Source organism: Mauremys mutica, chromosome 18 (genome assembly GCF_020497125.1).
Source record: "Mauremys mutica isolate MM-2020 ecotype Southern chromosome 18, ASM2049712v1, whole genome shotgun sequence".
In the NCBI taxonomy this organism is placed as follows: domain Eukaryota; kingdom Metazoa; phylum Chordata; order Testudines; family Geoemydidae; genus Mauremys; species Mauremys mutica.
This window is the reverse complement of record NC_059089.1, coordinates 16,194,111-16,215,606: the sequence shown is the minus strand read 5'-3', so window position 1 is coordinate 16,215,606 and position 21,496 is coordinate 16,194,111. Positions and strand designations below refer to the sequence as shown.

Sequence of the window (21,496 nt, the reverse complement as noted above, 5' to 3'; positions counted from 1 at the left end):
ACTACTGCGACACCTGGCCAGCTAGAGACTTGGCTGTATTTACAAGCATTCCTGTGTCTGTCGCTTTACCTGGCTTTGCTTACATGGGTCTAGATTAAGAGCAGTAACTTTTTTTTCAAGTGCAGAGAGCCAATGCACTACATGTTCAATGGACTGCACTTAACTTCGGCAACGTGTATCCTGCCAACAAGAGCTTATTAAACCTGATATGCACCTAGCAGAAACTCTCTATGGAGATCTTAATGGATTCCTATGCTGAAGGGAAATTCTCTCTTTCCTCAGGCTCCTGCCGGGGGTGGTTCAGTGGCTGCAGCAGTTCATGTGAATTTGTTTTAGAAGGTGCAGCTGCTTTGTGGTGCTGGCAAACCAGAGTAAAACCCTGAGCCTTTGAAATGAGAGTAATGTGTGCAGAATGATAACCTTTGTCCTTCAACTGGGCTGCCAGTGTGAGGTCTGTAAACAGCAGGCAGCAGAGATCAAACTGGCTTCAGAGCAGAAAGTAAGGATGAGAAAGGACATGTATACGGTAAATCTCTTCTCTGGGATGGGGTTTGGAAACAGTGGGGAGTTTTGGGAAGCTTTTGATGTTAAAGGGATACAAATTAAGTTGGCTGCAGGCAATGCACTGGCCCTGGCCAGTTGTTGGGAAGAAACAATCATATATCCCGTTTTTAATTTTTTTCTCTCCCCTATATGAATTTTTGAACAAATGGGGAAAAATGGAACAGCAGCTCTTTGATGTGCTCTATGAGTAAGTAGGTAGCAGTTCCCACACCTGTAATTCAGCTGGTGAAGTCCCCTTTAACAGCTAGGCTGGAGCTGTTCGGTCTGTCCTTACACTGATGAAAATAGTTTTAAAAAGTAATTGGGATTTACTGTGTAATTTTTGAATAAGAACAGGTGTTGCTGTGGATGAGGTTAGCAGCACAGGCAGTGATAACTCAAATCTCTCTGGTAGAAAATAGTTTAGATGCAGAAACCAGTATTTTTCTTGTGATAAATCCGTGTTGACAAAGATAATGCTGAACAGTGTTAACAAGTTAGCTCCTGCATCAAGACATGAGCAAGAACAAAATGTGGCTGAACTGCTGATTCCTTTCTCTCCAGAGCAGTGTTGGAATCTCAGAAGATGGCCACTTTAGAGTAATGAGTCCTACCCTGCATGTTTTCTGCTGAGGCACTTTGGGGCAGTGACTGTCTTTGTTGTGTGTTTGTACAGTGCCTAGCACAATGGGACCCTGGTCCCTGACTTGGGGCTCCTAGGTGCTACCATGATGCAGGCAGTAGATGATAATCCTGAACAGGAACAAATGGTTCCTGTACTAAAAACTGGTCTTTGCTACAGTTGTAATCTCTTGTTGAATCTCCTCACTTAGCAACAGCCCTGCAAACTGTAGGAGAGAGACTGGCTGAATGTGGTGGAGCTGCCCCTACACTCGAAGAATCGAGATGGTAATTTAATTTTGTTTTAAATTTGGGGCCGTGATACTAACTTCACTGCTAAAGCTATAAATGCTGTTAAGAGATGGGAATGGTGAGCCGGAGGTAGAGCTGCCTGCACCTCCAGCTATTGGTTAATGGAGGCTTTAGTAGGAATATGCCAACTATGGTGTATCTGGCTTGGGCGTGTTTAAAGCTTGCTATTAAATTTATCGTTTTTAGGTCCTCGCCAAAATCCTTTTAAAAAAGACCTCCGCATTGAGCATTGGCCTGCTAAACCCAGGGTTGTGAGTTCAATCCTTGAGGGGGCCATTTAGGGATCTGGGGCAAAAATCTGTCTAGGGCTTGGTCCTGCTTTGAGCAGGGAGTTGGACTAGATGACCTCCTGAGGTCCCTTCCAACCCTGATATTCTATGATATCTATGTGTCTATTTAAATGGGATGGAATGCACAGCTTGCCCCTGTATTTGCAACGTGAGGAGAAGACAGTGCAGGAATGGTTTTTAGCTCAACTAAAAAGTGGAGCGTCTGCTGTGTATTTTTCTGGGGGGTGGGTTAGGCTCTGAAATATCCTGGCTGTAGCTGATCGTTTCCTTCAGTGGGGTGTGTGATGTTTTCATAGGTAGGCACTGCCATAACATTCCATTTTGTAATAAAAACAGCTTTTATTGAACTAGCAGGATTGCTTGGACTTTGTGCTGCCCCTTGGTGCCAGCTGACCTTGAAATCCACAACGCAGAGTGCCACCTATGTCGTAGTGGTTTTTCCTCGCCATGTGCGCTGGAAGGCTTTAGATCAGGGGTGGGCAAACTTTTTGGCCTGAGGGCCACATCCGGGGATGGAAATTATATGGTGGGCCAAGAGTGCTCATGAAATTGGGGGTTGGAGTGCGGCGGAGGGGGGGGGGTGAGGGCTCTGGCTGGGGCTGTGGGCTCTGGGGTGGGGCCAGAAATGAGTTCAGGGTGCAGGAGGGGGCTGGGTCGGGGCACGAGATGGGGCAGGGGGACAGGCTCTGGGTGGTGCATACCTCAAGCAGCTTCTGGAAGCAGTGGCATGTCCCCCTTCCAGCTCCTATGCAGAGGTGCAGCCAGGTGGCTCTGCGTGCTGCCCTGGCCGCAGGCACCGCCCCTGTGGCTCCCATTGGCCGTGGTTCATGGCCACGGCATGCACGGAGCGGCAAGCCCCAGACCCCGCTCCCCCGCTGGATTAGGAGGGCTGGATTAAAATGTCTGAAAGGCTGGATGTGGCCCCTGGGCCGTAGTTTGCCCACCTCTACTTTTGGTACTAAGCAGTGTGTATGTGCAAACATGGTTTTATCTGGGGATGTTCCCCTGCAGACACTATGGGAACATGGGCCCTCTCCACCGTGGGACCTGACATGTCTTCTCTGATGCACTTATGGGGTGGGGGTTGGATGGCCCTTCAGTAGGGAGTGAATTGAGCACTGTGTGTAGCATGAAAGGCAGTGTTGCCCTTTAAGAGAATAAGGTGCCCCTCACAATGATGGCGGCCGTCACCCTTCCCGGGCTCGCTCTCACCATGCATTGCCCCTCACAAAGATGGCGGGCCCACGCTGCCCCGCGCGCGCGCGCGCGGTGGGCGGGGCGCAGCCGCACGTACGTGAGAGGGGTGCGGGGCTCGGTGGCGGCGGGAGCCGCCTGTCAGCAGGAGGCGGGATGGGCTTTCGCGGGCTCCGCGTGCTGCACTCCGCGCTGCGGCTCGTGGCGGAGGCGGGCGGCGGGCAGCGCCGCTTCAGCACCAGGCCGGCCCGCGTGCCCAGGATGGAGTATCAGGTACCGGCGTGGGGGCGGCCCGGCCCGGCCCGGGTTACATCAGCCGGGACACGTGGGGCCTGGCGGGGGGCCGGTTCCAGGGGCACGTGTCTTTAGCCGGGGGTGGGGCTGGTATGGGCACATCACATTGTATATGCGGGTTGGCTGGGGGGGGGGAGTATCGAGGGCTTGTTGGGGGGCATCTGGGACAGGTGGAGGCTGGGCTGGGGGTTGGTGCTATTTGTAAATTGCTTTGGATGCTGTTTGGGGGGCTTGGCCCTCAGCCCAGCTCTGATGCAGAACAGTCACTGGCCAGAGCCTCAGTGGGTCACCCCCAGCCCCTGGCCCGGTCTCATGCTGGCACTGCTGGGGCTTTCTGGGCTCCAAAGTGGTTACAGGGTGACTGGGGTCGGGCTCTCTTCCTAGTAGGTTCTAATAGCCAAGCTTGCCTAAGGGTTTCTACTTACAGCTCCCTGGCTTCCTTCCTTCATAACTTTCTTCCCATTGATTGAACTCAGTGGGCAAACTCCGTTGATTTCAGTGGGCTTTCGGCACAGTACTTCAAACAAAGGCTGGGAAGTATTTGGGAAAAATCATTCAACCAACTTTGGTTTTGTGGGGGAAACCACTGAATAAATGAAATCACCCTTATCCCATCAATTTGGGTTGGATTATATAAAAACACAAGAACGGCCATACTGGGTCAGACCAAAGGTCCATCCAGCCCAGGGTCCTGTCTACCGACAGTGGCCAAGGCCAGGTGCCCTAGAGGGAGTGAACCTAACAGGTAGTGATCAAGTGATTTCTCTCCTGCCATCCATCTCTGACAAACAGAGGCATAAGATTGTCGTGCAAGCTTCCACTGTCTTTGTCTGAGGCAGCATTGAGGTCCACCTGCTTACCGTCTTCTTTGATGCAATCCAGCCATCACTTCCTCTGCATCTCTTTCCTGTCACTCTCTTCTGCTCTACTGCTTTCACCAGCTGCCCTTCCTTCATCCTCTGCCTGCATCCAAACCAGCAAAGCTGCACTTCCTGCATTTTGTCAAATTAAATGAAATCACTGCTGTGCAAATAACAATATCACTTTTTTTCATCACAACAGCTTACATTTGAATCTTAATGTAGCAAATGATTGGCACTGATTGATAGGATGTCCCTGACTTAAGTTTTGGGGGAAAAAACTGATCAGATATCAGGTGTCAACTATCAGGTAGTTACACTTGAAAATTGCATCCTGAGAATGCCCTGTAGAAAAGGTCTCTAAATCAGAGAGCTCTTCTATGTAAGCTGAAGAATCCGTGTGTGTGTGTGTGTGTGTGTGTGTGTGTGTGTTCAAAAGAATGAGCTTTGACTATATGGAAATCAGTGACAGTTAATAGTTGCTGGATGATCTTAGAGGAATGAAATGCATAAAGCGCTGCTGAAGCAATATGAAGGTAGCTGAACTGGAATCAGAATGTCCGATGATGCAAACAGTAATGTTCCAAAGCACCGTTAACGTGGCTGGCTGCACCCAGCTAATGTCTTTGCTCACTTTTTGTGGCGCTTGCTGGGTTGCTCACTCAGTTCCTCTTGTAAAGTCAAAAGGGTCTGGGCTGTGGCCATGTTCAACATTGATTTTTACACTTTGTAACTTTTTTTTTTTAAAACCAGCTCTGACTGTGCAGCTTCATGTGGCATGAACATAATGTGGAGGGGGCTTTGTGTCTAATTAAATGATGTTGGGGCAGGAAGTGAGTCAGGATCACATGGGATTCACAGGCTTAACACCTGGCTGAGTTATGAGTAGTGTCAGTTTTGTGATTTGGGTGTCCCGGTGTCAGTAGTCATCAGTAATAGTGATGAAGGATGGAGGTGAGTTTCCGTCCCTGGGGCAGGGACTGTCTCTTCATTAAGTGTCTGTACAGCACCTAGCACAACAGGGCCTGGTTTATGACAGGAGTCCCTTGTATTGTGATAGTGCCTAATAATAATCTACATGAGCCTGGGTCTAGCTGGGAAGTGCTTGGGGTAACCATAGGTAGTGGGCTGGCTTCCTGTCCCTGTTGGAGAAGGGAAGCAATGCATGATGTGAGGGGCGCAGGAGTTCTGGTGCGGTGTGGGGAAGACCTGATCCCATCCAGCTCTGGCTCAGCTCAGAGAAGGCCAGAAGCGGATAGTGCGTTCAGTGTCTTTGCTCCCAGGAAACCCAGGGAGATACAGTGTCCCACCCAGTATAAATAGCCACATGTATCTGGAGGAGCGTGGCCAGTGCTTTTTATAGAGGTGAATTGTGGGGAGCATATCTGGTTACCATCCAGCCCCTCCCAGAGCTGCACACTCTAACCCCAGAGGTACTTTGACACCCCAATAAATTGCTACTCTGCATGAGGCATACTCGAACTAAAGCCACCCCTGGGAAATGTGTTAATCAGCATTTAAAGAGGCTATTCTGGGCCTTGGAAAACCAGGACCTTAAAACACACTGACGCAGACAGTGCTACGATCGAAGCGAGTGAGACTATATAGCCCTTCAATGCTCTGCTCCAGATACTAATACAGTGATCCCGGGGTTGGGGTACAGGAAGTCAGGAACCCTGGGTACTGATTCGGCCACAGTGAGGCACTCACTGTGCCTCAGTTTCCCTTCTCACCCTCTGACTGTCTTGTCTGCTTAGATTGTAAACTCTTTGGTGCAGAGGGTCTCTCCCATGCATATTTGCCGTGCCTAATACAATGGGAGCCCAGTCTCTGTCGGGCTTTCTAGGCACGACTGCAATACAACCAATATTAGTAATGGCAATGGGTGAAAATATATTGCGCTTGAAGTGTTCTGGTGCAGACTGTGGGCGGATTGTACTGCCCGTGGATCCACCCAACACACCCTGGGGCTCTGTTACACCAATGCTTCAGCTTGCGTTCCTGGGGCTTGTCTCGTGATCGGCGTACGCTCTGTCCCCGCTCCTCGTGCCTTGGAAATAGTTATCAGGGCTGATTTCACGCACCTTCCCCCTCTCCTCCCTCCTCTGGCAGCTGCTTTCGGAATTACTGCTGAGACTCTTCCTCTCCAGTGCTTCCTGGGTGGGGATTTCCCATCTGGGATGTCGCTTGTGCCCCTTATTTTTGTGGTCCTTCATCTTGTGTATTTTTAAAGAGTTCTCAGTCGTCTCTTTTCCCCCGGCCCCTGAGCAGGAGGCAGGGAGCTGCATTGCCAATCACCTAGCTCTAAAGGACACTGGATTTCAGTTCCCCCTGCTCCGAGCACTGTACCTGGGACTGTGGCTTTGCCGTCCCATAACTGTAGCGGGCCAAGACAGGCTAGCCGTGTGCAAGTCCTGCTGTTCTGAATGCAGCCGAGGGCCACTGTGGAGCAGACGGAGCTAGCGGCTGGCTCTGCCCTGGCCGCTCTGCCTCGCGTGAGTGAACAGTGCTGCAGCCTTTGTTAGCGCTGGCTGGAAGCGAAAGCCGGGATTGGTGTGCTCTGATCAGCGCTCACCTGGCAGGGAGAGGAGTGAGCTCCTACTGCTCCCCTTTGTCATGCTCCAGCACTGCTCTTGGTGCAGGGCAGACGAGGTTCTTGGCACAGGGGGGTGGCTGATGAGCCCCCTACCTCACCTTGGAGGGCCCTGGGCGCAGAGACGGACTGGGTGGGTGGCACTGGAGGTGGCTGACTTCCCACCCGTGATGAGGGCTCTGACGGCGAGGGAGCCTGGCTGGTAACATTGCCCTTCCCCAGAAGAGCAAAGGCTGGCAGCTGTGTGTTGGGATCCAGGGATGGGTGGGGGCTTGGGCTGCCTGGCACCCCTGAGCTTAGTATGTAGGGCCAGGGGCTCCTCTGTGGGCGAGCAGGAGACCCCCTTCCGGTGCACACATGGGGCTGGAGCGTTGGCTCTTGGCCACCATCCCCTCCTATGAGCGGAGAGCTGATCTGTGCCTCATCTGGTGAGTCTCATTCCAGGATGCCATCCGGACCCTGAACACCCTCCAGACCAATGCCAGTTACCTGGAGCAGGTGAAGCGGGAGCGAGGAGACCCCCAGGTGCAGCTGGAGGCCATGAAAGGCTTCTTGGAGCGAAGTGGGTTGAAGGTGAGAGCTGTCACGTCCCCTTCCCTGGCTGAGCAGAGCCCTCTCAGCGCTGCTCCCTGCCAGGTGGGAGGGCGGGGGGGTGGGGGGGGATCCCAGGCTGTACTGGCCTCTCCGTTGGGTGGGGCTGGCTGTGAGCCCTCCCGCCAGTCTGGCGCAGTGCCAGGCGGGGGTGTCTCCCCAGCCCTGCCCCCCCTCTCATGGGTTTGTTAACCTCTGTCTGGCAGGTCGAAGACCTGGATCAACTGAACATTATCCACGTAACTGGGACAAAGGGCAAGGTCAGCGGGGGCGTTGCGTGGGGCACTGCAGGGGTGTGTGGAACGAGGCACGTGGGGGCGAGGGGATTCTGTGGGGCGCAGGGCTCGGGGTAAGTGATGGGCCAGCACGCCGCAGGGTGGGGTGAATGGGGAAATAATTAGGCCATGGGATGGGTCATGGGATGCTCAGGGTGGGGGTGCTGGAGGTTTAGGAGAGCAGCAGTGGCACTGTGGGTGTGGAGGGAGGCAATCTATGGGGTTCTCTGTTGCTGGGGGCTGCTGGGGAGGGCTGGCTCTATGGTTAACGCTGCTGACTTCTTCCAGGGCTCGACGTGTGCCTTCACGGAGCGCATCCTCCGCAACTACGGCCTGAAGACGGGCTTCTACAGGTGGGCGGCCCGGTGGCTCCTGGGGGGCGGATTCAGTCGGTCTCTTCTGCCGGGTGCTGAGTGGCACCCTGGGGAGGGTGGAATGGAGGAGCTGTCCCGGGTGCTGACTGTCTGTTCTCCCCTCATCCCAGCTCTCCCCACCTGGTCCAGGTGCGTGAGAGGATCCGCATCAACGGGCAGCCGATCAGCAAGGAGCTCTTCAGCAAGTACTTCTGGCAGGTGTACAACCGGCTGGAGGAGACCAAGGTGTGTGTGGCGGGAGCTCTGGGCAGGGAGCTGCTGCTGCTGCTCTGGGGTGGGGGTAATAAGCCGCTGCTGCCTCCTGCAGCCCAGCGTGCCCGTTCCTCGGCAGGAGTGTGCCCTGCGGGCAGGCCAGTAGGATCCCTCACTAGGGGAGTCGCCCCGTGCGGTACAGTAACCGAGTCTCTGCTCGGGGACCAGGCAAAGTCAGATCGCTGCCCCGAGGCTGGCTCCTTGTAAGGACTGGGTGTGGGCGGGTTATCTAGTGCTCAGAGCAGGGGATCCCTAGTTCTGCTCTGCCACTGCCTTGCTGGGCGTCCTTGGGCAAGTCAGTTTCCCCGCTCCGTGTCTCGGTGTCCCCAGCTGCGTGGCGAAGTCGACTATTCGTGTAAAACTCTCAGATGAGCTGGGCCATGGCCATGCCGTGTCCCTGCCCTGAGGCTGCGCAGGGAGGAGGGTCTGTCCCGTGCCGGTCCTCTGGCTTAGCAATGGGGCTGGGGTGGAGCTGCTGTCCTGGAGTCCCCTCAGGTAACTGTCTGTCCTGCAGGACTCCGGCCATGCCGGCATGCCCGCCTACTTCCGCTTCCTCACCATCATGGCCTTCCACGTCTTCCTGCAGGAGAAGGTATGACGCTCCCTCCCCTCCGGGCGGGTGGCTGGGTTCCAGCCAGTGCCCCACGGTGCCAAGTGGCTGCAGCCCCTATAGGCTCCAGCGGGAGCTGTGCGTGGGGAGGGTCTGGCCTCCAGAGCCCTGGGCCGTGTCACTCCCTGGCCCCAGTCTCACCCAGCCATCTGCTGCTGGGATGGGGCCAGGGTCTTTGTCTCTCCCACCTTTTCTCTCCCACGTTTTTTCCTCCTTTCCTGGTTCTGCTCCTAGGGATGCCCGGTAAGAGAGTCCTAGGATCTGCACAGCTGTAGCTGCCCCCTGGGACTGCCTGTGTGTGTGACTGTTGCCCCCTAGTGGCTGCAGCTCACAGGGTAAAAGCTATAATACTGCTGAGAAGAAGTGGAGCTTCTCCTTTAGCCTCCAGGGGCAGAGGCCTGCTCGTGTGGAGCTGAAAGTCCTGGGTTCATGCTCCCTTATGTGCATGTCTTTCTGCTGCAGTCCGGCATGCAGGCAGCTCTCTGGGTACCTGTGTGTGCCTGGGACGTTTCTGTGCAAGTCTGGATCGGAGCCTGTCCCTGCCCTGTGTGTTCAGGCTGGGGTCCCGTGTGTCCGAAGGGCTGCTGTGGGTAGGGCGTGCCCTGCGTAAGGGCGCTGAGCCCTCTGTCCCTGCTCAGGGCTTTGCCATGGGACCGTTTTGTTTCCTGCGTGTTGGGCACGGGTGGCACCGGTGGCCCCTTAACATGCTCTTGTCTCCCCTCCAGGTGGATCTGGCTGTGGTGGAAGTTGGCATTGGGGGTGCCTACGACTGCACCAACATCATCAGGTAGGAGCAGGCTGGGCCTGGCACGGGGACCAGGCGCCCGCCTCCTTATTGCCAGCGTGTGGAGGCCACTAGGTGTCCCCGGAGCAGGGCCTGGGCCTGGTAGGGGAGTTGGGTCAGTTCTGGACCCCTCTGCTGACAAAGGGGCCCAATCCTGGTGGCTGTGACGGGGACGCCTGGCCAGGGGAGCCGTTGACCGTCCCTGAGGTGATAGGGGCTTCCAGCCATGCTGGGCTCGGCGTCAGCCGTGGGCCGGGCGGTGAAAGGCTCTGTGCCGATCCCATGAGCCAGCCGGTGCGCTGAGTTCCGGGACCTCCTGGGTGCTGGCTGGCCGCAGAGCTGGGGAGAGGAGCCCGCCCTTCGGGAGTCCTGGCGCTGGGCTCTCACCTTCTCTCTGTCTCCAGGAAGCCGATCGTGTGCGGGGTCTCCTCTCTGGGGATCGACCACACCAGCATCCTGGGGGACACCATTGAGAAAATCGCCTGGCAGAAAGGGGGCATCTTCAAGGTACAGACCGCGGGGCCCTGTGGGGAGAGGGGGAATCTCTGACAGCCTTGAGCGGGCTGGTCCAGATTCCTGGTTCAGCAGGACCAAGTCTGTTTGCTGTGGTGGCTCCGGCTCCTGCCCGCATCTGGGAAGTGAAACTCCCCAGGCGCAGGAGGCCACAGGGCAGCATGGGGGTGGGGGCCCATCTGAGAGGCAAGCTCTGAATCTGAGTGAGGGTGTCCGGGTCTGCCCCTGGGTGTCCGGGTCTGCTCCTGACCAGCTGCCTGTCACTGGAGTCCAGGTGTCTGCGTGGGGATGGGGGGACAGCCTGGGAGGCCGTGGATCCGGGGCCTGTGACTACATCTGTGTTGCTTTCAGCCTGGCGTGCCGGCATTCACAGTGCCCCAGCCTGAGCGGCCCCTGGAGGTGCTGAGGGAGCGAGCCAGGGAGAGCCCGGTGAGTTCTTGTTAGATACATGCCTCCCCTGAGTCCCCCTGCCCCCTCTGAGGGCATCCTGCTGCTGTCACTGGGTCGGGGAGGCGACTCTCCCTGCTGCACCCACGCCAGGTGCAGGGGCTGGGATGTCAGATGGCTCCTGCCCCCTTGGATGGTGCTGGCCAGGGGCCTTGGGTCCCAACCCCCTTTCTCCTCCCCAGGGAGGGTTGGGCTCCTGTGGCCCCTCCTCACTCTGGATCTTTTGCAAGGTGGCCCCAGGCCTGTGATCCCAGGGGCTCCCCCATTTCTCCTGGGCAGCAGCTGAGTGTGGGCGCTGCTGGTGCCGGCGCCCCTCAGGGGCCATCCCTGGAGAGGCAGGGCCACATGGAAACGTGACAGCCCATGAATATGAGCCACAGGGCCCTGGGGTGGGGTTGCCTCGGTTGCTGCTGCCTGGTCTGTAGGTCGGCAGAACCCGCCGGGGGGCTCTCGGCCAGCTGGCGGAGCTGCCCCATGGAGGTGGGTGAGCTGGGCAGGGCTCACCTTCTGCCCCTCTCTCCGTGCAGTGCCCGCTTTACCTGTGCCCTGACTTGGATGCCTTTGAAGAGGACGATAAGGCACTTCAGCTGGGGCTGGCGGGCGAGCACCAGCGATCCAATGCCACGCTGGCCCTGCAGCTCTCCCGGGCCTGGCTGCAGCAGCAGGGGTATCAGGGTAAGGAGCTTGGCCCCGGCACGGGGGAGCTTGTGCGTATGGGGAGGGAGCCGTCCCTCCCTGCGCTGAACGGCGCATTCCAGCCCTTGCTCTAGTTCCTGGGTTGGGGCGTCTCTCCAAGGAGATTCCGGGAAGGTCCCGATTGGGCTGCACTTCGGTGCGTGTGCTCGCAGGGCTCCCGGCGGGCCGGGTACGCAGCATGTGACCATCCAGCCTGGTGCTGCTGAGCAGAGCTCCCCTCCCCGCAGCCTGGCACCTAGGATGTGAAGCCAGCCCTCCGGCTTTGTGTTCCCAGCCGCAGCCCCCTGGAGACGCCCTGACTGGTGTTTTCCCAAGTGCCCGGTGAGGAACTCTAGGTGGGAGCCCCTTGGCGCTTCATGGGAGGCTGGGGGCAGGGCTCTCTGCACCCTGCAAATACAAGCCAGCGAGTTACCAATGTGCTGGGGGCTATGCTAAACGGGGGGCCCTGCTGGGGAAGAGGGGGGATACTTAGGATAGTTTTTATTTTATTTAAATCGTAATTTTTTTTCTTTTTAAAAATAAACCTGTTTTAAAACGAACTGTGAATTTAATACAAAATATGTTAAGGTCTAAACCTATTATACCCCTTTGAAACATTGCAATTCAAACTCAGTGTGGATGAGCCTCTCTGAAGACTTTGAGTTCCTGGCTGCTTCTCTGTGCAAAGTTAGAAGCGGGGGGGAAATATTTAACTTTGGAGCTTTATCAGTGTGCTGGGTCACGTACTGTGTTAAGGGCTGGATCCTGTGGGGGGCCTGGATCCTGTGGGGGGCCTAGGGGCTGGCAAAGTCATCAGAGGCGCTGGGACCCAGCCTCTGGCTCCAGGAGACACCGTCGTTTAGCTCCTCAGGAGCTCCAGTGAGCCCACCTGGGAGGTCTCTGACTCCTATTTTATCGCTTCTCCCCACCAGAGCTCTGATTGGCTCAGTTTTAAATTATGAATATTTACAACTCCACCCACCCTGGAAACTTACTCTCCAGCTCATGGAAAAACACTGCAGTTTGTGTATCCAAAACACTGAAGGTGGTTTTGTTTAAAACTAAATGTGACGTGCTGTTTTGGGTGTAATGCGATTCCAATTACCATCCTAATGCAGCCTGACAACCCATGAGTAAAATGCTAATGATCTAGTATAGAAGCAGTGCATCAGACACCATTTTCTAACATACTAAAAACCTACAATTACCAAGAATATGAAAAGATGAAGCTATATAATTGCTTAAGTGAATGTGCAGAGGTAGCGAGCACTATCGAATGTAGTGTGAAAGTTCCTTGAGGCTTGTATCAGTCCACGAGGATGCACCTTTCGCTAGAAAAGAACAGAAGTGCAAGTGGAAACCTGGATGAAAATCCATGATTTAAATTGAGGTTTTCAACTCGGTGATTTCAGTCACCTCGATTTAAATCAATCCACCCTGGTTTCTATGGCACGTACCCCGGGGTGGCTCCCCCAGGCTGACTGGAGTCCAGTTGTGTGCGAGGAGGGATGGCCGAGTGACAGGAGGGCTACAGGCGGCCGTGTGGGGCTGTTAGAACGGTGACTGAGCCCAGCTTCCATCTCCTTGCAGGTACTGGGGAGCAGAAGGACTTGCAGCCAGGCGCGGAGCTACTAAGCAAAAGACCTGTGCCCCTGGCACCTGCATTCAGGCCCAGCAGCTCCATGGTGCAGGGTAAGGATGTGGGTGTGTCCCACCCCACTGCTGCTCCGGTGCCCCCTGCCTGCCCTGGGCATTTCCTGGGTGCTCTGTTGTGCTCCCCTGGCTAGTGCCTGCCCTTGGCTTTGGCTAGCTGGGATCAGGCCGGAGCTGCCGCTCGTTGGCGATAACGAAGCGCTGTGGGCAGTAACCGCTCGTGCGTCGGTCCCAAGGGGCAGAGCCCTGGACTCTGCCCCCGGCCCACCCTGAGCGTTGACATTTTGAACTCGCTGCCCTTTAGCTCTTCCTGTTTCCTCGGTTTTAACCCTCAGGAGCCTGGTGCTTCCTGGGCTGCCAGCAAGTGCTGAGGGCAATTGTACATCACCGGCCTCCAGTACCAACCCGACCTCCCCCCGCCTCCCGTGTGGGTATTTCCCAGGCTGTTTGTTGGCTAAGGGTCATTGTCTCTCCACCACCTGCCCTAGGGGGCTGCCCGCTGCTCTGCCCCTTGCTGCAGAGTGAGAGGGGCCTTCGCTCCGCTCCGCTATTACCCCCCCGTACTGTGCCCCATACGGGGTCCCTGCGCAGTGCAAAGCAGTCGGTAGCTTCAATATTTAATGGGCTTATCCTCACGGCTGTTACCTCTGTTTTACCAATGGGGCACGGGGAGACCAAGTGACTGGCCCAAGGTCACACAGGGGTTTGTGGCAGAGCAAGGAACTGAAGTCAGGTCTCCCAAGTCGCAGTCGGGCTCCTTGCCTCTGTGGCACGGGGCGGTGCCCCCGCAGCCAGCACTGGAACGGGTGAGGCTGGCTGCCTCGGGGGGATGCCAGCAGCCTGGGCTGGTGCAGCGCAGGGCTTGGGGGAGCTTGGTACCAGAATAAGGGGAAGGGGGGTCCGGTGGTGGTGTTGGGGTCTCCACAGTGAAGTGCCCCAGGAAGGTTTTGCAGGAATGGCTCTGGGTGGGTTTAACGTACCTATGTGCGGGCCCCAGGGTGGATGAGTCACTGTGCTGTCAGCAGGGCCCCATGCCAGTCCCCAGGCCCTTAACAAGCCAGGCCTGTTCTGACACCAGCACCCCCCGGTCTCGGATCCCGTTGTCCCCACTCCTCTCACGCTGCCACAACTTAGCTGGGTCGGGCCCGCCAGGGGGCTGGTAACTCGGCTGATGCCAGGGACTGGTGTAGGGGGCAGCGAGTCCCTGCCGGGTGGGCCTGACCCCTCTCCCCTCCCAGGTTTACAGGACACGGAGTGGCTGGGCCGCAACCAGGTGCTGCAGCATGGGCCGGTGACGTGGTTCATCGACGGGGCTCACACCACTAGCAGCGTGCAGGCCTGCGTGCGCTGGTTCCGCCAGGCAGCCCTCAACGAGGAGAAGCCTGTGGAGTAAGGAGGCGCTGGACGGGGAGGGGGAGCCATCGCTCTGCTGTCACAGGCTGTGCCTGAGCCCCACCCAGCACAGCTGGAGGGAGCAGGCTTATGTGGGGATTTCCCAGGGAGGTGCCGGTTGGGTTGAGAATGAGGCTCTTGTGGCCCATCTCGGCCCATCAGCCATGCCAAGGGTGCGAGCACCTGCCTTTCCCTGCTGGAGGGAGGTGGGCCCCGGACCAGCAGGCTGTGTTTGGGGGTGGTAGGCAGGGCAGGGGAGGAGGGCTGAGGCTTTGTCTCAGCAACCCGCATCGTCCCAGGACACCAGGGTGGATGGGGACGGGACCCTGTTGTCCCACCAAGGGTGGGACAGGCCTTGGGTCGGGGTTGCTGGACTTCCTGGGCCTTGCGAGGAGGCAGCAGCTCGCCCAGCCAGCTCCGGAGTGGGGCTGGGAGCGAGAGCCCCCCAGCTGACCAGGCTGGGCCCGTCTCGTCTGCAGCGGCTCCGAGGTCCGGGTGCTTCTCTTCAACGCCACGGGGGACCGGGACACAGCTGCTCTGCTCAAGCTGCTGCTGGTGAGACACTGTGCCTTGGGGAGGGGGGGCCGGTGCTGGGCAGGGCAGGTGGGTTTGTAAGGGCAGAAAATGGGCTGGCGGCAGGGGGGCTGCTGGACCCGGTGGGGAGAGTGGATCAAATGGATTTAAATTGAGGGAGGGCGGTTACAGATGATGCTTGCGGGTAGCTGAGGCTGTCACCATCCAGCTCAGGCTGGGGGCCCGGACTCCTGGGTTCTATTCCCAGCTCTGCCCCAACCCTTGGCTAAGTTGTTTCCCTCAGTTCCTCATTCTCCCCTTCCGTGCCCTGGGGTAACGCCGGCCTCGGGTGGGCGCTGGCAGAGGGCTCTGAAGTACCAGGTGGGTTCAGAGCCATGGGGCCTGCAGTGGTGTCTGACTCTGACCCCTCCCCTGCACCCGCCTGGCTGTTCAGGGTCTGCTTTGACACATTCCGCAGGCTGCCACCAGGTGGTGCTAGTGCCCCACTCTTGTCCCCCAGCCATGCCCCTTAGAGTCCAGTCCACCTCTGTCTCCTATAACAGCCCTTCCCCGGTGACTCCGGGTCTTCCAGCCTCCCTGTGCAGTGGCTGGGGGCGATCCCGGGAGCGAGTCTTGGGAGCTGGATTTGCCCCCATTTGGTGGCAGAAGTGAAAATAGAAGGGGGAGGGGCTGGTTGGCTGCTTTACCCAGTAGCCTCTGCAGCAATAGAACCCAGGCGTCCTGGCTACCTGGTCCCTGCTTAGACCAAACGTGCCCCTGTTGGTTTGCAATGGTTCCAGCAGGAATAATGACGGATGCTGAGCCAGTAGCCAAGGTCCTTCCTGTAAGGAGCTGAATCCCGCCTTGTCCTCCCCCTTCCCCCCCGTGCGGGCTGCCCAAGGCTGCAGTACCCAGCCCCTGTGCCGGTGTGGACGTTGTGCTGATGCTGTGTCTCTTGTGCCCCAGCCCTGCCGGTTTGACTACGCCGTCTTCTGCCCCAACTTCACGGAGGTGTCTGCGGTGGGGAACGCAGGTCAGTACCCGCGGAGGGGATCTGCCCTGGAGCAGACATGCCCTGCCTGGCTCGGATTCTGCCCTGCCCGTCCTGTTGGGGGACGTCTGTGTGGGGAATATTCCTGCCCCAGGGGCACGGGTTGGCTCGATGCTTGGGGTGGGGGCAAGTTCCCCCTGGAAACCTCCGTGCTGGATTTTTCTGCAGGGGGTCGGGGTCTCTTGCGGATTCTTGGACCCTGTCCGCAGTGCTGGTCAGATAGCTTTGATCAGGGTTCTCGGGGATGCGTGTGCTGCTTCCCCAGGCCGTGGGGCTGGGCGGGCTCCCCCATGTACCAGTGTGTACCAGAGAGGCCATTAAAACTGGCAGGTTGGGAGCATCCGCAAGGCAGCTCTGATGCCAACTCGTTGTTCTCCCCTTTGCAGACCAACAGAACTTCAATGTCACCCTGGAGAACATGCTGACCCGCTGCCTGGAGAACCAGAAGAAGTGGAACCGGCTGATGGAGGAGAAGGTGGGGCAGGACCTCTGGCTGTCTCCCCCCATGCAGATGGAGGGGGTGGGCGGCCGGCTGAAGCCAGCCCCCTTGCGCAGCCCCTTGCTCTTCGTGCCCTCCTCCGAGCGCCCTCTCAACTCCAACTCGCTGGTGTTCCCCTGCATCTCTCACGCCCTGCAGTGGATCACCCAGGGCAGGGACCCGCACTTCCAGGCGCCCGCCACCAAGGGGCTCCACCTGCACCCCGTGGCGGGCACCGGCGCTGTCTTGCTCAAGGAAGCGGCTGCCATCCGCGTGCTGGTCACGGGAAGCCTGCACCTGGTGGGCGGTGTCTTGAAGCTGCTCGACCAATCGCTCTCGCAGTAGCAGGTGCCTGTGGGTGGGGCCTCCGTGCCGCTCTTTGCTGTTTACTTGAATATTCCCAGGCACCTTTTACCAGGTGGTCCCTGAGCCTGCTGCCCCCCGAGGTGGGGCTGGGCACTGCACGTGCTGCTGGGATTCTTGTGCTGAGCCCTTCGCGGCGGCTGGATCCACCCCTAGGACTGGGATTGAGGCGGCCAGGGCCCACGCCCCGGCACCGGGATCTCGTGCTGAGCCCTCACGGCAGTGCCATCCGCAGCCTGGCACCAGGACTCTCACGTTCAGCCTCACCCCACCTCCCCGTGCCAGGATTTGGTCACTGCCCTCATGCTGGCGTCCCTATTGCCTGGGCTGATGCGGGGCCTGGGGTGAGGACCCAGCAGCTGATCTCAGCCCGCGGGGACTGGCTGCACTGTACGTTTGCCAGATGTTCCCCAGGGACGAGACAGGCGGGGAGCTCTTGCTTGGGCCGGGGTGGAATTCCCGCTCTCTGCCCTTGTGTTGCCTTCTCCCTACCCGAGTCTCTGGGTCCCACGGGGGGGCTGAGGAGGGCAGTGTTCATCTGCCATGGTGAGGCCCTCCCCCGCCAGGCATTCAGAGGGAGGCGTGAGCATCGGGGCAGACGCCCAACGGAGCATCAGCCTCCCTTGGCCGGTGCGTTGCCTTCACTGGGAGCTGCCTCACCCCCCCACCGAATGAGCCCCGTCCCGCCCCGCCCTGGTGCCTTTGTCTCCTCCCTGGCCTCTATCAGATGCGCGGTCCAAGGATGGGTTTGAGTCTCGCGACTTCAGGCCCTTCTGGCTCCTCTGGGGCTGGGCTCGCCCTGGCTGAATGCAGCCAGGTCCTGCCATCTGCATGTGGAATCGGCTCCAGAAGCTCTGGCTGGGTGCTCGTCAGAGGCCGTTAGTGCTGGGGTGTGTCTGGCTCGGGGTCCGGCTGGAACTGCCTGTGATCGAAGGGCAGGAGTGCAGTGGGAGCCGTGCGCCAGGCGCAGAGCCGCAAGGGTGAGATCCAGGCACTGTAGCGCCAAGGAGTCTCTCACGGTGCCCCAATGTGTGAGCTTCTCGCAGGCCAACGCCGGGGCAGTGGGGTCCATGGGCGCCAGCACCAGTGTTGTGTAGGCAGGTCGGTCCTGAGTGCAGAGGGGCCTTATGCAGGAATTGTGCCCCCGCCGGTGCAGAGATCTGTGCACTGGGGCTGAGATCCAGTGCTGGGCAGCAGGATGCGAGGGCTCTTTGCATGCCGTGTGCAAAGTGGGTGATCCCCCCCACCCCCGACCTGCTCTGTTGGTGCCCAGGTGGGCCGGGCGGCGGGCCAGGCTCGCTCTCTGCTGGACAGTAACTATGAAGGACTGGTGGGCAGGGCATATGGGGCTGGAGGTCGGGAAGCCCTGGCAGCTGAGGAGCTGGGCTGCTTTCTGGACCGTATGCAGTTCTCGTGGAGTTTGTGCTGGCGACTGGCCCGCTGCCCAGGTCGCTTTCAGGGTGACAGCTTCATCGCCCAGCAGTGTCTGGGCAAACACTGGGTGCTGGGAATCGGGCTGATCTCTCAGGCTGAGCCGCGAGGGAGCCTTGTTGAGAGGGACTTCAGGAAGCACCTGTCTGGAGGAGCCGAGTCCCTTTGGTGCAAGAGCTGTGGAAACTGGCTCCCAGCTCCAAGGCCGTGAGCCGCCTGGTGTCGTCACAGCTCAGCCAGCGTCTCCTGCTGTCCTCTGGGGGCGCGCTCCTTGCAGAAACCCCCTGAGACCTGCACCAGGCCAGGCAGCGAGCTAGCCGCCCCCGCTCGAAAACCCAGCCAGGCTGGGGCAAGCATGTTCCCAGAGATCCATCGGTGCTTGAAAGCCACTTGTGATCAGGGCAGCCTTTAGGGGGCGTTTGGGGGGCGGGGGGGAAAGGTCTTGGTTGCACTCCATGGTCTCTGTGCTCACTGGAGTGCCCAGATGCATGGCACGGTCAGGATGTGCCAGGCTCTGCTCACACCAGAGTACCAGCTGTGCCAGCCCAGCCATGGCCTGACCCAGTGATTAATAGCCACCCCTCTGCTGTATCCCTGTATCCAGACTTCTGTTGCCCAGTGCGCAGGCATTGGCTGGTCCCCTCCGCACATAGGCCAGGCTGGGAGGTTGGGGTTTGAACCCCAGCCTCGAACGCATGCGGTGCCGGGGTGCTTGGGCAGGCAGTGTGGGGGCTGGGCCGTCTAGCTGGCAAGTGTCTGTCCTCCCCCTCCCCCCTTTACTGCCCCAGTGCCTGTTTCTGTGTCTGCTGAAGGCAGCCTGGGCTGTGACCTGGCCGGGCCTCAGGGCATGTGTCTGATGCCCTAACCCCTCCCCAGTGAGGGGGATTCAGGGGTTGACTTGGGTAAATCTCAAACTGCTGAAAGCTTGGGCCCAGCACGTTCCCCTCTCAGCAAACCCAGCGGACTGACTGCCTGTGGCCCAGCCACTCCGTGGGAGGGTCCAGGTGACGGAATAATGCTGCTGCTGCTGCCTGATCCACGGATCTCCTAGCAGAACCTCCTGTGCAACTGGTCTAGCAACAGACGCCTGACCCGCGGCCTGCTGCACGGGGCCCCTCTCCCGGGGGCTGGGCTACGCCGCCGCCTCTGGCAGCGCAGACGGGGAGAAGCCTGCTGGGCCCCTCTGCGCTGCCACAGAGCTGTGCTTTGGCGCGGTGGCCCCTCCGGGCCCTGCTGTGATACAGAGGCTCGTTGGAGCCAGGCCTGCCTCTGGTTGCAGCCTGGAGATTGGGGGTTCAAGCAGGAAGGGAGGTTGGAAGTCGCTCCCCGTGTCCAGCCTCCGATGATGTTTAAAGACTAAATGTTACTGAGTCTCCAATAATTTAACTAGCAAAAGGGTTTTTATTAAATCTTCTGTAACTTGAAATAATACTGATTAAATTTCCCGATTGCTTTCTGGGAGATGAGTTTTGAAAGTGAAGCAATGGTGCTGCTGTTCCATGAGCGTCCGCTCCATTGGCCTGTTGATGTAAATAAACATCACGCTCATTGTAGCGCTGTACGGTCGTCTCCTTCCTGGGCGGGTGGGGCCGAGCTGTGCTGCCAGGCAGCACTGGAGTCCTGTGTGACACCCCTTACCTAGCCTAACCCCATGGCCCTGGTGGGGGCTGGAAAATTACCCTCCCGCTGCCGGTGGGGAAACCGAGGCAGGCTAAGGGCCTGCTCCTGAAAGAGCAGCGTCCCCCTGGCTGCTCGTTTCAACGGGCTCTTCGCCTTCCAGGTGTGGGCCTCACCTGGGCTGCCCAAGGCACCGGAGCAGGGGCTGGTGCGCGCCCCATGGCTCTGCTGAGCTCCGAACGGGAATTAGTTACTGTTTGGATGATGAAGTTCTTTGTGTCTGAGCCCTGGCTGGGTTCCACCTGCTGGTTACTCCAGCTCTGCCCTGCCGATTGCTCCGGAGCCTGGCGCTAAGCGTGCCACCAGCCTGGCCCAGAGGCAGCAGCTGGATTGCGCCCAGCTCTTGAGTTTTAAACCTCGCTCACTGCCCCGCTTTCTCAGGAGGGAGGTTTCTAGGATCAGGGCGCAGGCCTGGGGGGGCTTCAGGCGGGAGGCTGCTCTGATGCCCAGTGCAGGCTGGTGTGTGCTGCGAAGGGCATGAGGGAGGCGCTGGCCTAACTCAATACAGTGCAAAGGGAAGGGGCCAGGCCTGGGTGGGTATGCAGTGAAATGGAACAGCTGCGGAGTGGGCGGGTTCCCTGCCCCAGCCTGGCCGTGTCACTGCATTCGCCACGGGGCACTGGGGCATGGGCTGGGCTGTCCGCTTGGAGTCCCGGGCAGGGCTGAAGCTGCTGCTGAGGGAGCCCCGTGGCTTTTGGCTATTAATAAATCTTGGCTGGGTCCTGCTCCAAGTACCCCGGGCCCCAGCCAGGTTTTTGCCTAGCGGACGCCCATCTGCGCACAGGTGTTTCCTGCAGGGCTTAGCCAAGCTGGCTTCATCCCTGGATCCCGACCACCCCCTTCTGCACGTGGCCCCCGGCCGGCCACTGGGCCTGCAGGGTGGGGTGATGGGGGAGCTGGTGAACACGGCACTGGCCTGGGTGCTGCTGCTCAAGGACCCAGTTACCATGTACGTGGGTGGTGGTAAATCTGGGTGGTGTACGTGGGTGGTGGTAAATCTGGGCGAGCCGACTGCAGCTCCCGGGGGGGGGCACAGCTACTCATGGGGCTGCTGACACTAGCCAGGCACCAGCATCAGGGGGAGTTAGTCCAGGCTCACATGAAGCTTCCTCTCACCGTGGCCAAGCTGGCTGGTCCCTTCCACGCAGCGCAGCAGCTCCCCGTGCCCGGGTAAAAGCAGGAGCGTCCGCGCAGGGAGCTGCTTTCTCCTGCTTCGCTTTGCAGGGTTCTTGCTGCACCTGCACCCCAGCCAAGGCCGCTCGGGGGAGGAAGTGGGGTGCTGGGCTGGCTTTGGCCAAGGTGGGGCCGGGGCTGGCTCTGCTCAGGGAGTGGCTCCCAGGTGGCTTAGCTGAGCTGCGGGCTGGGGCAGGGAGCTAACCCAAGGCCTTTGGGACTGACGGCAGCAGCGCTACCCGCAGGAGCAGCATCTTCCACGGCAGCCCCCAAGGCAGCCCCCAGCCCGGGGCTCAGCGTAAGAGCTGGCTTTGGCTCCGCCGTTCCCCCACCCACCTGGGGCAGCTTGGCCCTTTCTGGCAGCCCAGGGCCACTTGGGGCGGGGGTGAGCCCGGCGGGCCGCCTGGGACCAAGGAAGGAGCTCACCCCTGGGGCCACGTTCTGCCGCTTGGGGAGCAGGCGGCTGCTCGGGGTTTCCTGTTGTCGAAGTGGGGCTGGGCCAGGGCCCGGGCCATGCTCTTTGGGCCAGCCCAGCTG

At 58.9% G+C, this 21,496-nt stretch overlaps 1 protein-coding gene across 3 annotated transcripts; it reads left to right on the top strand.

The window, feature by feature from the left end:
- Positions 1-309: 309 nt before the first annotated feature.
- On the top strand, positions 310-19,662 carry FPGS (folylpolyglutamate synthase). Of its 3 annotated transcripts, XM_044992437.1 has the most exons (16): positions 310-526; positions 1,377-1,452; positions 7,152-7,280; positions 7,505-7,558; positions 7,862-7,926; positions 8,058-8,172; positions 8,714-8,791; positions 9,535-9,596; positions 9,998-10,100; positions 10,458-10,535; positions 11,081-11,228; positions 12,819-12,920; positions 14,120-14,270; positions 14,753-14,828; positions 15,753-15,819; positions 16,224-19,662. In XM_044992437.1, exons 2-16 carry the CDS (start codon positions 1,414-1,416, stop codon positions 16,658-16,660), a joined length of 1,704 nt encoding a protein of 567 aa, XP_044848372.1. In that variant the 5' UTR covers positions 310-526; positions 1,377-1,413; the 3' UTR covers positions 16,661-19,662. The 3 variants fall into 3 exon arrangements, with proteins under 3 accessions (XP_044848372.1, XP_044848370.1, XP_044848371.1); XM_044992435.1 differs by lacking the exons at positions 310-526; positions 1,377-1,452 and adding an exon at positions 3,080-3,233; XM_044992436.1 differs by lacking the exons at positions 310-526; positions 1,377-1,452 and adding an exon at positions 4,758-6,609.
- Positions 19,663-21,496: the final 1,834 nt, after the last annotated feature.